At 38.8% G+C, this 17,628-nt stretch overlaps 1 protein-coding gene across 1 annotated transcript; it reads left to right on the plus strand.

Moving 5' to 3' along the window:
- Positions 1 to 130: 130 nt before the first annotated feature.
- LOC141898296 (metalloprotease TIKI1-like) lies at positions 131 to 15,945 on the plus strand. The gene is made up of 12 exons (XM_074784140.1): positions 131 to 308; positions 605 to 646; positions 909 to 1,007; positions 1,099 to 1,279; positions 2,259 to 2,321; positions 3,708 to 3,916; positions 7,130 to 7,693; positions 13,906 to 14,227; positions 14,825 to 14,918; positions 15,027 to 15,107; positions 15,373 to 15,504; positions 15,801 to 15,945. Exons 1-12 carry the CDS (start codon positions 306 to 308, stop codon positions 15,943 to 15,945), a joined length of 1,935 nt encoding a protein of 644 aa, XP_074640241.1. The 5' UTR covers positions 131 to 305.
- Positions 15,946 to 17,628: the final 1,683 nt, after the last annotated feature.

Below are 17,628 nucleotides of genomic sequence, written 5' to 3' on the forward strand. Positions count from 1 at the left end.
GTCCAGAATTGAATTAATCGATGAAATATCTTTAGATTTGTTTCAAAGTTTTGAATGGGAAAATAATGATACGATCGATTGATTTTCAAAGGATAGAAATTTAAGTGTTATTGAAGAAATTTACAATTTTCATATCGTAAAACGGCTTCGAATGTCGTTAAGTTGTGGAGGTTTCATTTCCGGGTCTGTTTTGTTGGTTTTTGAACTGTATTGTTTGACAGAATTACAGGCTTTTCAGGGGCTTTGTTGTTTGACAAAAACTGTCAAAGCATTTTTCAGGGAACCGAACACGCGAAACTGTAAATATGGTGAGTTTGAATTCTACCGAATTTGAATGGTTCTTGTTTCTTTAATCTTTTTTTTGCTAGCCAGGCGCCCAAGGGCAGGCAATCCTGGAATCCCTTCGCTCCCCATCTCTCTTCCTATTGCAAATGTAGCAATGATAAAGATTGTGCTTATCAGATGATCGGTAGATGGTTAGATACAGAGGCTATCCATCTAATGAATGGCAATGCAGTTCTGTTCGAAAGTTTGATGGATAATTTGTTTGAACCATCAAATTCAAACGGAGGATACACAAGCTTAAATCTTTTTGTTTTTTCAGTTACCTCTGTCACTACTGAAGACGGCAGTGAACCATCCTATGGTAAGAAACCTTTTTTTGTCTCCTAGTTCCTGAAGAGGAATTTCTGGGTTATACGTGGCAAATTTGTTTCTGATATTTTTATGTGAAATACCGATCCAGTTCCACAGTTCAAGGGATTTGACTTAATGATTAAAACATTGGTAAATCTAATAAAGTAATTTTAACTTTCAAAGTGAAACTTAATTCAGAACTGTGGAACCAGGTCCCGATGCACCATAATCAGGATTTTAGGTGTGATTCATTACTGAATTCTAAATTACAGTTGGTTGAATTGAAAAATGGAGAAACATACAATGGACATTTAGTAAGTTGTGATAATTGGATGAACATAAATCTCAGAGAAGTGATTTGCACATCAAGGGTAGGTTTGATAAAACTTTATTGAATCAAAAATTAAAGGGCTCTTGTCTTAAAGTTTCATCTATATTTTGAGATGGGTGCATTTTTTACAGGATGGTGATAAATTTTGGAAAATGCCTGAATGTTATATTCGTGGCAGCACGATAAAATATCTGCGGATACCCGATGAGGTGATCGACATGGTTAAAGAGGACGTACTTCAGAAGTCGAGAGGTCGTGGTGAGGGTCGAGGACGAGGTGGACCGCAGCGAGGACGAGGAGGTCCTGGAAGAGGTAATCAAATTATTTGTCTAACAGTCGTTTCTTCTTTATGTGGAAATTGTTACCATGTACGTTCATCTTACGGTCGTTTCTCGGCATTGATTTTTACGGAGGTTGTTATTGCATAGGTTTTATCAGTTATCAGTCGACTTAAACCAGCGATTGATTGGCTCCAAGAATATTTTGTCGAATGACATAGCTCTCTGCTATTTCAATGCCCAAAAGGTCTATTAAATGTATGATTCTCGCTTTCCGAGAAATTAATCTCCATCGCTGTAAGAAAGAACTTCTATATTTACGACTTGTATTTCATGCAGGAATTAAAATGTTGTGAGTCTTAGTTCTCAGAAATCTGATTTACTGCCATAAATATTTGAGTCATACAGTTTTCCCTTTTTAAACGTTTCCCCCTCAGAGCATGAGTGCTGCATTGAATGGATTTTTTAAAGCGAGCTGCGATTATATATTGGCTTCATTAAGCTCTAAACGAACGCAGTAAATGTTTCAGAGCATTCTTATCTGGCAAGAAGCCCCCGATATATTCATATTCCTGTCAGCCTAAGTGCCAATAAATGGTACCGACCAAAGAACGTTGAGCGAACAAATTTGTTGTCCTGTCAGACGAAAACTAATTCATCGTAATGTTTTACTACAACTAGGTATTATGCGTTTCAGGTTTTCGTTTATTATTCTCAGTCGTTCTCTTACTTATTACAAATAGTCACTCAACGTAAGTGCTTGTTAAGACTTGCGTCAGTCATCTGAGAAGCTCCTGAACATATGTTTTCGTATCATTATCTCGGAGATTAAGAACGAACGAACCATTTATTCCGGTCATAATAGTGTCGGATCTGTACACGAAATAAGTTTTATAGATTTCTTGAGATGTCTAGACACGCTTTTTATGAATGTTACATCATCTCACTCGCGTTTTAGCTTTTTTCGGCTTTAAATCTTATTAATACGGGCTTTTTATCTTACGAAATTGCAGGTACATTCGGCGGCCGTGGTGGCGGACGAGGCGGTGGCCGAGGAAAACCACCCGGAAAAGGTCGTGGAATGAATTAGTTCGCAGACGGCAGTTCCCGTTGATATGTATTTTATTATGTAACTTACTTGAATGTGTGCTGTAAAATAATCATGTAATTTTTGTAAAGAAAATTTACAAACCGTGTAGTTCTTTTTTATGATGATAATAATAATAATATGTTTCCATGTTTCTGTAATATATTCTCGTCGAGGCTCTTGTTGTTTTTGTTGCTTCCACTTCTGTGGAATCTCATACCTCTGATTTCCGAGAAACATGCATCCAAAGTACGCGGAGGATTTGTGGAACAATACCACCCCCCCCCCCCCCCACAGACAATGTGCAAATTATCGCCGGTTAACTTGACGAACGTAAAAAACGGGTGACTGTGGCCACGTGGTTTCCTACGCGCACTCTCAATGGGGGAGCTGTGAGGGTAGTTTTACAAAGGGTAATTAATCTGCGAGGGGCTTTATATTGTCTTGATACCGATAGTAATTTTGGCATGTTTGTCTGAGATGGTAACTTGGCTTTGTTTTGAGGTGTCACTTTCAACATTTCTATCGATAAATGAACTTGTTTATGTTGTTTGGATTCGACGAAGCTTAGCGGGAATCTGACGGTTTTAATTGCGTGCCACAAACAAGATGCGGTCGAGTGTGAAAATTCCCATTCCAATTAGTTGCACTTCGTAAATGCATTTTGTCTCAAAACATTTCTTGTCAGCATATTCCGAATAAACCTCTCGTTATGTCCACGGAGCCGGTGATCAATTACCTCAAGTTTAACAAAAATTAGTTCTGTCATCTTCACACAACATGGGCGCATTTTTACCCTATGGTACTAATCCACAGCTGACGCATAAAAACTTCTTTTTTTAAACATACCCCTCGAATTCACTGGCGTTTTTATGTTTACACGGTCGATTGTAGTTTCTTTGAAAAATCTGACTCCTTTATACATTACATAGATACGACGTTTGAAGTATGAATGGTAAGCAAGTCACACACAATATTAATGATACTATAAAAGGCTTAGTTTATTGGGCCTGTTCAATGTCTTTGAACTCTTGTTCGAACTGTATACGGTGTTAGCAATAAAAACGACCATTCATGAAAATAAAAAGTCGGCCGGTGACTATAGACGAGGAAGAAACTCAAAACTACTCGGATGCCGACATAGCGAGCGGCGTGAGCAATCATTAGTGCTGATTGGACGGTTGGATCGACTCAAGTTTTATTAAGCGTATAGACGATCTAATCGCGTTCGTGAGTTTAAAGGTGCATCTCGAGACGCAGAGAGAGAGCGAGTCAGTGGATGAACACCGCACGTTGCGCTCGAAATGTGCTACCGAATCGGATTTAGAATTTAGCACTCGCGATCTGCAGCTTCCGAGACACTGATGGACCACAGCGCCAAATTCCGGCTCCTCGGCGGGCAAACGGGTGACTTCGTTTGGCGGTGAAACTTCGTGTCACTCGCTCGATGGATCGCGGTCAACCATGTTCCACTGGATGGTATTCGCTATGTTCTTGTTACAAAGTATGTGGCCTAATAACGTCAAACACACTCCCAGGCATAAAAATCGGCCGAATAAACCGTCGTGCCAACATTCCACCAACGTGAGTACAGTATTTTCAGATTTTTCGGTTTTTTTTTATTCGGAAGTTTTTTTTCGATTCATTTTTAACTAATTTAATTCTTACTTGTGGAAGTAACAACTTTAGGAGTTAAAGAGGCATTTTGGTATAAAAGCATTCCGATTTATTCGTGGCGATTTATAGGTCATAGCGAGAACTGGAAACTAGGTTCACACGCAATATTGACCAGCAAATAATATTTCTGTCACGACAGGGTGTGGTTGTTTGTTTACTGTAACGCGCAGATGTCACGAAGAGTACGTTGATCATTGAAGTGTTAATTCCACTTGTCGAGACCTCGGTGTTGTCACTGCCGAGATTAAAGGCGTTTAGCTCCCGTAATTCCCAGAAACAACAGATATTTCAAGTAGGCCACTTTCGATCATAAGTGTTTTAACGCAACCACTCGACGACGTACTGTTTGAACGCGGCCGAGTAGGAATTACGATTGCGAAGATATACGCATTATTTTCCATCCGTTAATCGGGCAAGCCTAACATTTATCTAATCCTATTACAATCTATAAGTGTATATCTTGTTTTCTCTTAGCGACCACCGGAGCCGTGTCAATCGAAGAATGCCCGTGCTGCATACGTCTCCGGGCAATCTTTCATTTATCAGGCAATTATTGACAACTAATTTGTGGTCGTTTCCGTGTATGGTAACACTGAGGGGTCCGAGACTTCATAATTCAATAATTCACTGTTAGTTTCCGCGAAGTTTCACAGGTGATGATTTTCCCGATAAGTTAAGAGACCACCAACGGACGCTGTCACGCGAATTTCAAATCGATTCGCCGAATCGAAGTGACTGTTAACGAGAAACGTTTCGATCATACGTATCTATATTTAATTTACATCGATATAAAATAAGATACCGAATATCAATACAGAAACCTTGATAGAACTCGTGGCACTATATTCCATGCCCCATTAGAGAGGATTAAGGTAATCGTTGTGGATTAACATCAAACTAACGTTTCTTTTGAATCTTATTCGGATTTTCTTCTTGACTATCTAAATGAATTATCACCTAATCTTACTCATGATAGAAAGTAGAATTAAATCGACCGGGCAAGCACCAGTTTCACGCTTAAATGTATAAGAAAATATACTCGTAGCAGTATAGATAAAAGGGCCATTGCCAAAGACATGATTTTCAAAGATTTCAAAGGCAAACTTTGCGTTATGAGCGCGTGAAAATGTTGTTGGAATTTTTCGCTTCGCATGAAAAGGACTACAAGAGAACACGGCGGGCATCAGGCGTGATGGCGAGCAGGTGTAGCTATCACAATAGTAACGCACTAATTTCTCGATTTCTCAGATATTACATTCGCTTCTTTCTGCCCAGGTTTCTGATAAACAGCTGCGGAATGATGCTAATTAATTGATTCCTGCTTCATACGCATTATTTCCGTAAATTCGCCTGTCGTAACTTTTCTTAACAAACGTTGTTTATCAGCGAGGGGCAAGAATTCCATTAGATTTTTTGTAATAGCCGCGTCGTACATATTCACAAATTGAATCATTCAACGTGGCAGCCATTAGAATTTCTCCGAAAATAACCTAACAATCTTTAAGTTTTTTGAAGGTCAGTTGCTTTATGAAATAATTGATTGATTTCATGAACATATTACACAGCTCAGCAATAGAAGAAACTGCCTGCAATCTATTGAACCTTGAACGAAATACGTCCGGAATTGTTTAGCTTCGCTAGTCGGAAAATTGAAATCGCAATTCAATAAACCGCCAGTGACAGAAACCGTTAATGATTTCCAAAAAGAATCATTTACCGGATCGATATAGTTACTTTTTCTGGCGTATCGTTTTTATTGGTTCTATCCGTCCATTAAATATCGTTATCGGAAATTATCGTTGACGCTCGGAGTTGAAGGGTAATGAGAAATTAAGAAACGACCACACACGCAACGCGCACGATCAATGCAAGGATTGTAATACGATTAATTTGGGAATTATCAGAAATCGTTGCGAGTTATTTAGCCGCTCGCGCTGAGATCGGAAAATGTTTTTCACGACAGCCACGGCGTCGACAAATTGAATTAAGGCATTCGATCCGGTAAACTGCGCGTGTACGTCCGGTGCACAGTCACTGAAGGTTAAGGTCTAAAAACCGTGACTTTGAAGAGACGTTAAAAGAAAATAGAATATTCTATATTTCTCTCTAACTAGAAAATTCAGAATTTACAAAACTTTAAATAGAAAACGAAAATGAACATAGAATAGAATAATGATAGATATAGTCGACATTTACAAATCTAGCGAGTTTAATATGGATATTATCATAAAAGATAGAACAAGTGTCTGCTCACTGTTAGAAATTGAGATGTCGACATTCAATTTATTTTGATTTAGCAATCCTCGAGTCAGAGCCCAAAACGCTTTCATTTCTGGTACTCAATGCAGATTGAAAATATCAAAACCTTCTTGAATTTCTGCACGTTTCGTACCAATGTTAAACACGCAGCTGTTGCTTTTGATGGTGACGATTTAAATCGGAAACGACAACATTCAATTCGTTAATTGTAAATACATGTAGTTCCACATTGTAGCCATTGAAATATTAAAGGCGGGGTGCTAATGGGGTCATTAGTGTTCTACGGTTTCCGATCTCGTCCTATTGTCGCAATCAATCGCTTTTCACACATTAGTCAGTATTGTTCTCAACTTGTTACGTAATCGTAGTGACGCGCCACATTTGGCCTCTAAACATACATCTTCTATAACCGTTCATTCAGATGCGAAAATTAGATAATCAACGGTGAAAATAAGCAAATCTTATTTGAAAATTCAAATCGTTTCACGATTAAGTTTCTCTTCAAATACGGCAGAAATTCCACGCAGGCCTCGTGTTTTCCATAACATCGTGGAATTTGCAGGGGCGGATCCAGGCTAGAAGAAAACCTCATATGAGAAGGGAACTTTTTACGAATCTATGTACGTAATTTTAGTGCATTTTGCTGATTTAAGCAATACTTTGCACTTTCGTCATGTCGGGTGGAATTTTTCACCTGTAACTTTCCAGAGGGCACTTGGTTCGAACTCCTCTGGGCCCGCTCCTGATTTGCCAATATGCATATATTCTATTTTCAACATCACAGAAGATGCCTTTGGTAATTATCAAGGCGTATCGTATAGTGGGAATGCCGTTTAAAGCGTTTACTCTCTTTCTTTTCAGCAAAGTTCTCTCAATTCATTCTTATGGACGATCGAGAACAGAGATCCGCCATCGTACTTCTTCGGCACGATTCACGTGCCGTACACGAAAGTTTGGGACTTCATCCCCGACAACACAAAACGGGCATTCCTGAGATCGCAATACGTCTTCTTCGAACTAGACCTAACCGATCCGTTTACCATATCGGCCCTTGCCAACTGCCAACTGTTACCTCAAGGGGAATACCTTTCGAACATTCTGCCGAAAGAGCTGTTTTACAGACTGAAAAAGCACTTCGATTATGTGAAAGACATGTTGCCCGTGTGGATGACCTCTGACCAGCGAGGGAGGGGATGGTACGCTGATTATCTATTTAACGCGCTAGCCGGAAACTGGGAACGAAAACGTCCCGTATGGGTGATGTTACTGGTAAACTCGTTGACTGAAGCGGATATCAGAACTCGCGGCATCCCGGTTTTAGATTTGTACCTGGCTCAAGAGGCCGAAAGACTCGGGAAGCAGACAGGCGCCGTAGAAAGGGTCGAGGAACAGTGTCTCCCGTTAAACGATCTCAATTTCTCACAGGTAAGTGCGAAACATCTATGGCACCATTCGAAGCCACATGAGCTTTTTGTAAAACACAGATCTTCCTCACGCAAAAAGCCCAGATCGAAAAAAAATCATTTTCCCATACACACAAAAAGGCTCAGATCGAAAAATTTCATTAAAAGAAATTAATATCTTAATTAATTCGTCATTTCCTCTGAGAAGGAAGAGCCGATTACTGATTAATGATGATCGACAAACTGATATATCGAAAGATCAAGAGGATGTCTACTGTATGCAAGATCGTTTAAACAGGATTATCATTACGAGATTGGTGAAGGTCTTCAGCGAGAGCATGTCCGCGATGTCATTACATCTTCGATACTGTGCGTGCAATTAGAGTGGCAAGATCAAAGGAGTTTGCCGCCTGAATTTCACGCAGTCTCATGTAGCAGGCCCTTTGTAATTTTCAACCCGCACATATACATGTACATATATGTATATAGTGTTTGCGTCAATTTCAGTGTTCGCCTAGTTGACCAGTAGATATTCACATAGCGCTAATGAGACGAGTTCTTGTGAATGTCTCTTCTGTTTTCAATATCCTTTGATGTATCAATCGGATATTATTGGTTATCACCGATTTCACTTTGATCTTTCCGATCCTGAGTGTATTTGAAGGTGGAAGCACTGTCGGATGAACTGTCGCGACCCGTCGTCTCGTCGCCCGTCCCGGTGATCGATAGTTCATTACGGAGTTTGCCGAAGGAATATTGGCTTCGGGAAACTACCGCAGGTCTCGGTTCATTTTGCATCCAAAATTAAAACAAATTTTTCTCGGCATATTTTCGGTAGTTTTGATATTATGATTGAGACATCACGAATCCAGCTGTTATTTCCACTCTTGTTGACGCCCGGTGACCACCGCATGTGACACTCTCATTATTTACGATACCTAATTATAATGCATGTTCCCATAGTTCGACGCTGTTTTGCTTGCACGCTTGCTCGCACATTTACCGCGTCGACAGATTGTTATTTTGTGCCGGTATGAAATAAGGTGGATCTTTCTCGTATATGTATACCACTCTCTCCTTCTGTCTATTCTTAATTGGGCATTCATGGACAGGTATGGGGCCAATCGTGTGCAAACTTGGCAACTGTCATTCTGTGACCTGACATATACGAACCGAGATTCTTGGGACGCCGCGTTGTCATCCACTGCTTGCACTCGGTGACCTTTCGAAAAACTACCCCGTTGAGGTTTTTATGTCACAAATAGAAAGCCTAATTTAAACAGTCGATCTTATGTCTTTTGAGTATCGGAGCAGATACTTTCCAGCGCAATTTGTTGCCAACTCTTGCAGGAGTTAACATTCACATTAGTAATATTCAGAATTACGCATTCAATGGCAACGAAACTTAGCGATGAAATAAAGATATTTGAAGTGTTATGTTAATTCGAAAGTCTAGATATAGATCATGTTCAGTTTTGCGTAGAAATTCCCGCACGAACGAAATATTACATAAGTAACTGAAGCCGAGAAAGTCTGACCGAATAAAAACACGCGTTACGAATAGTCGAATTAAATATAGAACAAAAATTAAGACACGGAAATTGAATATCAAATGCAAACGCTGATCTAGCTCTACGGTATGGTATTCACGCTGAGAAGTATCTTTTTTATTAATTGCCTTGTAAGTTTCGTACATAATTGGCGAAGGAAATAGCACAGCATGTGTCAAGGGACCGCTTACATTAAAAACGATTCTACCTGTACATTTGACAACTTTTCAAGTGATTGTACTCGACAAATATGTACATTTTGAGGATTTTGTACTTCACGCGTATTTTCAAAACAATTCGTGACATATCTACGTGCAATCTGGGACCGATGCTTTTGGGTCGAGGGCCGTTCAAACTTAATCGAAAAAAGTCCAGTTTCATATCAATATGAAATATCAGCAAATGCGGCATCATTTAATGATATAACTTGTATGTTTTCTGACTCAGTAATTTGCCAGAAGATTATTATTTCTTGGAAACCGTGTCGTAATGCAAACATGGAAAACCAAGCTCCTATGGTGTTTTGCTTCCCGTTTACAAGAAGGCAATCCTCATCAGCTGTTTAGATTTCACCACGCCATACTAATCCGCATTTACTCAATACTTTGGACAGCGGCAAATTCTCTTTGATGTTGTCGGATTTGCTGTGTACTAGTATATGTATTTATTCGAGTAATCAGATTCCCCTTTCGCTAATTGTAAGCAAACATACTTATTGATTCGGCGTTGGCGCGTCGAATTTTCAAATGTTCTCAAGTTTCGGCGGCCACGCAAAACTACGTCACGTATGTACACCCGGTGGACGATTCATGAATTAAATGGCAACTTTTTGGGGAAAAATAACGCCCCAGGGATGCACATGAATGTATATGAATATAAATCTATTTTACCGTAAAGAAATGTGTACAAAGGTATCGAAAGCAATAGCGATGAGGGCACCTGGCCACATCGTTTGTTCAAGTCAGATCATTCTCCATTGGCTTTCTTAACAGTATCATTAAACAGTTTTATCACGCAGCGCTATTTCAACAGGTTCGTCGGCTAACAAGTTAAACACGTCTTCGGCTACCCGGCGCTTGCAAACTACAAGTTGTGACATAAGAGCCAGGAAATGTTTGTAAATTGTTTACCTAACTTAACTTACCGCTACAATTTCTTTCGGCAATTTAACAATTAATCAGCCGGTTCTTTTTCGCGCGTGTCTAAAGCTGAAACTCAGTTGAAGCCAATTAACTGAAAGAGAATCCGACGATATAGTGTTGTACTTCTTCCATAGAGAACACCATTAAACTCGTTAATTCGTTCCGCCGAGCGCGTCTCCTGATTTTCGTTTGCCTCCTTCTAAATGGCACACCATCATTACCACATAGTAGACTTAATTACAAGTGAAAAGTTTATTCAGGTAAGATTTGAAAAAAAAATCCCGAACGTATTATTAGTTAGTTTGCCTGTATAGATTTATTAGCTTTGGCAGCCTACAAGTAACGTTTGTTATCGTAAGTTATGGGCCGTTTGTTACGTTGGCAGAAAGTCTGTTGCGGTTAACACAAAATACAGTTAACATTTCGTACGTTCTGTCAATTCTCGAAGTAGCTGATAAATGATGACGCACACAGAACTGCAGATAGCGAATGGGTTGATTATGTTATAATATCGATGATGTTCAAAATGAGTCTCGTGATTTTCGTTGTCATATTTGCAAATCATTGTTGTCGGAAAGCCCTATTACAGCTCCGTCGGAAGTCACGAGGAAGCATTACGAGGCCATCCGAACAGATCCGGCCATCCATTTCCAGTTATCATTGTCAATCATTTACATTTCGCAGAATTGATAGCGACTATTTGACTGACCACGGTTTTTCGAAAAATAAGTTACCACGGGATCGATGGACAGGATTTACCCTTTGATGTGAGACGTGGTTCAACAGGTGAAGTTTATGTTTTCTATAAGGGTCAACAAAAAGGCAACAGCAGCAATATATCTAATTTTTTGCAATGGGGAAGTAATATGAACTAAAGATTCCAAACGTCACATAAGCTTTTATATAAAGAAAAAAGGAAATGGCACGTATGACGAAAAGGCACCCCTTCTTTTCGCCAGGTAAATGACCTTATGTGACGAGATACCCTCGACGCGGGTATAGTGTGCGTATCGTCGACACAGTCAAAATGTGCAGCGGGATTTAGATGGACTGTTTAGTCTTATGTTTGTGGATGCTGTATACATCGAGCAACGTTCAGACGAAAAATTGACGAACTCCGCTAATAAAGATGTACTTGTAAACTGGAGGACGGAACGGACGCGGCCATACCTGAAGTATCACTCGAGATTCTGTTCTTTAAGATGCAACATGGAGTCCCATGAAGCTATTTAGTGATTAGTATGTGTATGTGAGCGCGGCACGTTTCGTGTTGAGTTACAGATATACCGGTTGTAACGATTGATTGTACATTTTCACCGATTGTCGCTTTTAAGTACTCTTGACCGAAAACTCCAGAACAAAATCCCGACATCGATGTCATATCCAGCGTTAAACCCGTGCATTTTATTCGCTTTTCTAGAAATGGCGTAACGTACGAAATCGTTCGACGTATATGCCTTGACATGAATTTTTAATAGAATATCATGTAAAATCACTGGTGAAATATACTTTTAAAATGAATTATCTCGTTAACGCCAACGAGGCATCGCGTCGGAGGAATGCTGAGGTTGGTGAAGATACGGGTTTATCTAACAGTTGAGGCGCAACACCTGTCCGAGATGTATCATTCGGTTGTATATAGTACGCGATAGTGAAAAATATACCCAATCGACGTTACCTCACGTTTAATGGTCAGCTTAAGTTGCCAGTTTTAGTATCCAGTTTTACTCCGTTCGAGCTACCAAAGTTACGAATGGCGCAACTCGATGAAATAAAAGGGTCGGCTTTTATTGCTTCGTGGTTCACTTAGATGGTGGTATAGCAAAAGAAAACCACGAGCGAAATGTTAGTCAGTTTTTGTGCTTAATTACCTTTCTCAGTACACACTTGTCCACCAATTATTATGTAGGCCTGTTAGTTTCGTCTGGTTGTGACTTAGAAAAACACAAAAATAAGAAGAAACGCTCGCTCAAAACCTCGTTCGGGTTCGAACAAAGACAAAGGAAATCGTCGGTGAATTTATCGACCATTAGATTTGCTGTGGCATTTTAAGAAAATACAAACGAATCATTATTGGCAAATGTTGTGCGCCTTCGAAGCAATTTCCAAAATACCGCCAATCAAGCCGATAGCCGATTGTTCCAGTATTCTCCCCTTTTCCTCAGTAGATCTGAATAAAAGTTTTGATCAACAGCTTACAAAGTTCTTCAGTGAAAAATAGCTGCTTTGATCGCTTCACCTACGGCCGTATATTTTCATATCAAAAACCTCTTTGTCCGATTAGAACCTTTGTAGATGGTATATACATTACATACTACAATATCCGAACATCGGGATCAAAGCCATGACTCTGGGGCAGACACGTGTAATTTTGTCGTTTTCAGTGTACGCGTGATGAAATCAAACTTTGATTTTTAATTCTAGTTTTCATGAGATAGATTGATTGTCATTAGATTAATGAACTCAAATTGAAAACATGTTATCGTCGATCGTTAATGATCGTGCCGTACACAGCGGTCGTAATTTTCAATAATGACGTCGAGGAGAAATTCGGTCGATTATTCACGTGAATATCGATGATTTTTTTTTACATCACACCTCAATAAACCTGCATTGAATTACAACCAGAACTAGCAATATCCGCATGGTTAGTAGCATTTTCCGGTGGCGAAGAGTCCTCAAACTGTATGAGGAACTCAAAATGTAACCGATACCGTATATATACACATCCATATCGGTGGAAATAGACGAACACGTTATGGCCAACACGTCCGCAGCAGGCACCGGGGTCCCTGGCACAATTTCACCCCCAATTTCCGACGAGCGTAAATACTCAAGAAATATACCTCTGATATCGGCTGTTGGGATACGACCGAAACGTTACCAGATCAACATCCTTTTCTCAATCTTCTTACTTTTCAAGCTTTCTATATCGTCTGATGATTTACCATGGACTCTAATAAAACGATTTACAGTCCATGGATTTACGCACGTACACATATATTCAGTACGTATAAATTCATGACGTAATTGAATAGCATTTTCTAGTGAACATAAGATGGATATACACAAACTTGAGATGCGTGTAGGGGTTAACAAGAAACGTGGGCCGCACAATAGCCCGATATCGACTGTAAATAACAGCACCCGGAAACAATTTTACGACGATTAAACTGTACGCAATTCGAGTAGATTTCAAAGAGACGCTAGCGCCGATTGTACAAAAGGTTGATTTATCATGTAATGTACCGCAAATTTTCAACACTATACTTTCCTTAGATATCGTTCATCGGCCGCAGTTGAACTATTCTGTTTATCGTTGAAGCGAAGCCACTCACTTCCTCGAAATCGTGTTCGCCGTGTTTCCCGACGATCTTACACGTGTTGAACGAAAAATGTTTCAGCTAATAACGTTCGAGACCTTTTGAAAACGGATAGATAAAACGTTTGAAAAAGTTAACACGCGGTACAATCATGTTGTCTTTTTGGTGGTGGAATCTAAAAAAAAATCTTAGATTATTCTTAAAATCTATTCATTGCAGGTTTTATTCGCCCTGAACCAAACCCTGTGGCATCACGAGAATACGCGACAGAAGAGTAAGCGACCGACGTACAGTTCAGAAGATCTCATTAAACACTACAATTGCGGTGACCTGAACTCGGTTATATTCAATCACGATACGGCTAAAGTTCCCGATCTCGTCAATTTGTCACACGACGTCAAAGACACAAGAACGGCGAGAAAGATAGACGAATATTTCCGCCAAGAGCTTATTTACAAACGTAACCGAAGGATGGGAGAACGAGTCATTGAGCTTCTCAAAGCTCATCCCAATAAAAGTTTCATATTTGCATTCGGAGCAGGTATAGTCATCTCGTTATACTTTCTCCCAAAAATGGACTAAACTTGAATGTGACAATGAATCTTGCTAAAACCTTGGACTCTAAAACGGTCTTCATTTTAGAGGGCATGAATAGATTCATGTATTCCATGTGTTCCCGTTAGAACTACTGAGACAACAACATGAGACAATAGGCCTCTTCGGGCTCATTTATCAACCCCATTGTCTCTAACCAAACCGCTTCTGTTTCTCGTGTTCTTAATCAGGTTCGCCGAATATCAAAGACACCGACAGAAATTTGCCAATTGATTCTTGTCATCTTAATATGAACTTGATCCCTCGGATTGTTATCGTCAAGCAAACAATTTTACAGCGCTGAATTTGACTGATTTAATCAGCGTAAAATCGATAACATTTCATCCCTACCTCTCTTTTCTGAAATAGATCTCGATTCTAAAACATTCGGTGTACTGCGGAAGGGTCTGGAAAAAATAAAGTCACATAAAAATCGGAAAGAAATAAATTAAGTGACAGAAAAATTGTTTTTTTTAAATCATGTCCTTACCACACTTCCACAGTGTACCGTTAGTCCAAACTTATATGATAATTTTTTTTCTAGGCCACTTTTTGGGGAATAACACCGTTTTAGACCATATGCAACAAAAGGGATTTGAAATAAGTCGCGTCCTATCAACTGACCTCATTCCAGCTCGGTAAGTGTCGCGCGTTGACCCGAATGTTCAAACATCGACCAGCTCATAATGAGCTAACAAGGAATAATCGTTTATTCGTTAACGTTTTATTTTCCATATTTGTTTCAGCATTTCAGATACGGAACAGAACGGCCCTCCGTTATCGGCTAAAATGATCAGCGAACAGTTCAGGCCATTCCGAAAATCCAGGTAAATATGCTGAATTCAATCCGCCTTCAATATCGTGTTAAAGCAAACCCTCGCCTAACTCGTAACAGCAATATTGATCCGAGGCAAGCGAAGTCCGAGTTATGGATAGGTAAATACGTTAGGAAGTAAGAAAAATGATTTCGAGTTAGTCAAAAGTCCGTTTTGGCCACGTGCGAGCATTAAAGGCGAGGATTATACCGTAATTAGAAAGCTATGAATGAATGACGATTTCTAGAAGATTTTTTACTATTTCTTCGAAATAAAGGAGAAGAATGGATAAACATAAAATGCGACACAGAAAGAAAAAGAAACGAAAGAGAAAGCGTAAAGAACGAGTGAGACCGTTTGATTTCGGCGCTAATTTCAACGATCTTTGGGTTCGGCTCGACCCTAATAGGTAATTAACAGACATCGGTGCTCGTTAGAAATGATTTGAATATTTCAATACTGTATACATTTATCGGACTAATTTAGTATTAATTTTCTAGTTAGAAACGTCTAGAAGAACAAATAGATATAGTAATTGAAATCATCTCGGCTAGTGCAAAAATAAATTCGATTGGATTGTGATTAATGAGATACAATTAATTGTAGATACATTGATACTTTCAATTATATATAGAAGTATCAGATGAACTCCATTTCGAAATACAAACATAATTCTATTTTCATTTTTTCCCGATTTTATTTCAGCCCGATTTTCAAACCAGTTCCGCAGTCAACACCGAGGCCGGCCACGTTGGTGAAGCATCGCAACAGCAACAACGGTTCTAGCCACCACCATCTATCGTTACTGCGACTAATCGTGCTAGCCGTACTAATCGCAACGGCTCTATAAATTCTGAATAGAATGCCGAACTGCATCGCGGAATATTGCGGGTGAAATATATATACATAAATACAGAGAAAACTGAAATAACATTTGAAAAACGAGAGAATGCCTTATTATTAAATATACGGGTGTGATACATTCCTTTCGCAGTGGAATGATTGGAAAGGCCTGTAAACTACGTTGAGGGTAAAACTCAATGATTATTAGTGATATACATATTTTCTATACACGAATACGGGTGCAAAATAATGAGTCCTATATTCTTGTATTATTTGTTGTAACTTTTACTCGAGAATATGTGGTAAATATATTGAATAGATATATATATATATATATATATATATATATATATATATATATATATATATATATATATATATATATATCATTTGCGTCGCTGTATATGATACGAAACTGTAATCTAATCTAAATATGGGAATAAATTGTGCGAAAAAAAAACAATTTCCGCGCAAGAAGATTATATCTAGAAGATCCTACAATAATTTCAAAAAGACGAAATGTTCCGTAAAAAGTGGATATATATATATATATATATATATATATATATATATTATATATATATATATATATATATATATATATATATATATATATATATATATATATATATATATATATATATAATAGCGTTTTATCGTTGAGAATATTCCAGCGGATATTTGGACTTATTGTGGGATTTCCTATTTGTGGGAATATATTATATATTGTGATAAACAAATCTTATAGAATGTTATCGATCTATCCAAGGTACTCCGACAGATCCGATTTATCATCGTATTATATATATACATATTAACTTATTGTTCAAATTTGAGGAAAAGGAATAATAAATAAGAAAAGTAAAATTAAAGATCGTCTTAGTCGTTTTCTGTCCCCGTCTCGGATAACGGTAGCCAGTAACCTGACTGTGGTTTTTAGTTGTTAAAGCTTACCACCAACGATTAGGTAACTAACTAGGATAACAGATGCATGGTACAGGGGCGAATCGAAAGGGAAATGTTTCTCAATCCAGAACCAAGCTGCCCTCTATATATCAATACCTTTAGCACGAACATTCTTAAACGACTGAGAGACTGCATGGTCATGCGTGCCGACCACCATACTCTGCCCAGGTACGGATCTAGGAAAATTAAAAAACCGGGGTCTAGAAGAAAATTGAAATTACGTCTCAGATATAGTAACTATGTCAAAGGCCTCTATCCACCCCCTGTTTCAGATATCTTTGAAGAAATAATTGCCAAAAGATGCATTTACGAGACCGAGGACAACGACGTCAAACTTGCAGGTTTTAACGACCTCTGTCTTGCCGAAGAGGGAAGGCAGGGGCCTGGACCCCGAGACCACCCCCTAAAACTGTCTTTGCTTGCGTAGATGTTACATTTCACTGGTGTAACTCTGTCAATTGCAAACGATGCCAAATTCACAACAACTCGATTGTATAAAAATAAAAACAAATTTCAATCAATCGACATAAAAAACCAATTTCTCGTGCAAGTACCTAATTTCTCATTTCACTATAAGACGCCATTTTTAGTGCGAATATTCATTAATCTCGTACTTGCAAGTAAAATGATTACTGATTTGCTGAAATGAAGTCAAGGGCTTGTATACCTAATATACGAAATGCATTTATTCAAAAGTATAGCCCATCAGCAGCGATAGAAGGAC

This window comes from Tubulanus polymorphus, chromosome 2 (genome assembly GCF_964204645.1).
Source record: "Tubulanus polymorphus chromosome 2, tnTubPoly1.2, whole genome shotgun sequence".
Lineage (NCBI taxonomy): Eukaryota > Metazoa > Nemertea > Palaeonemertea > Tubulaniformes > Tubulanidae > Tubulanus > Tubulanus polymorphus.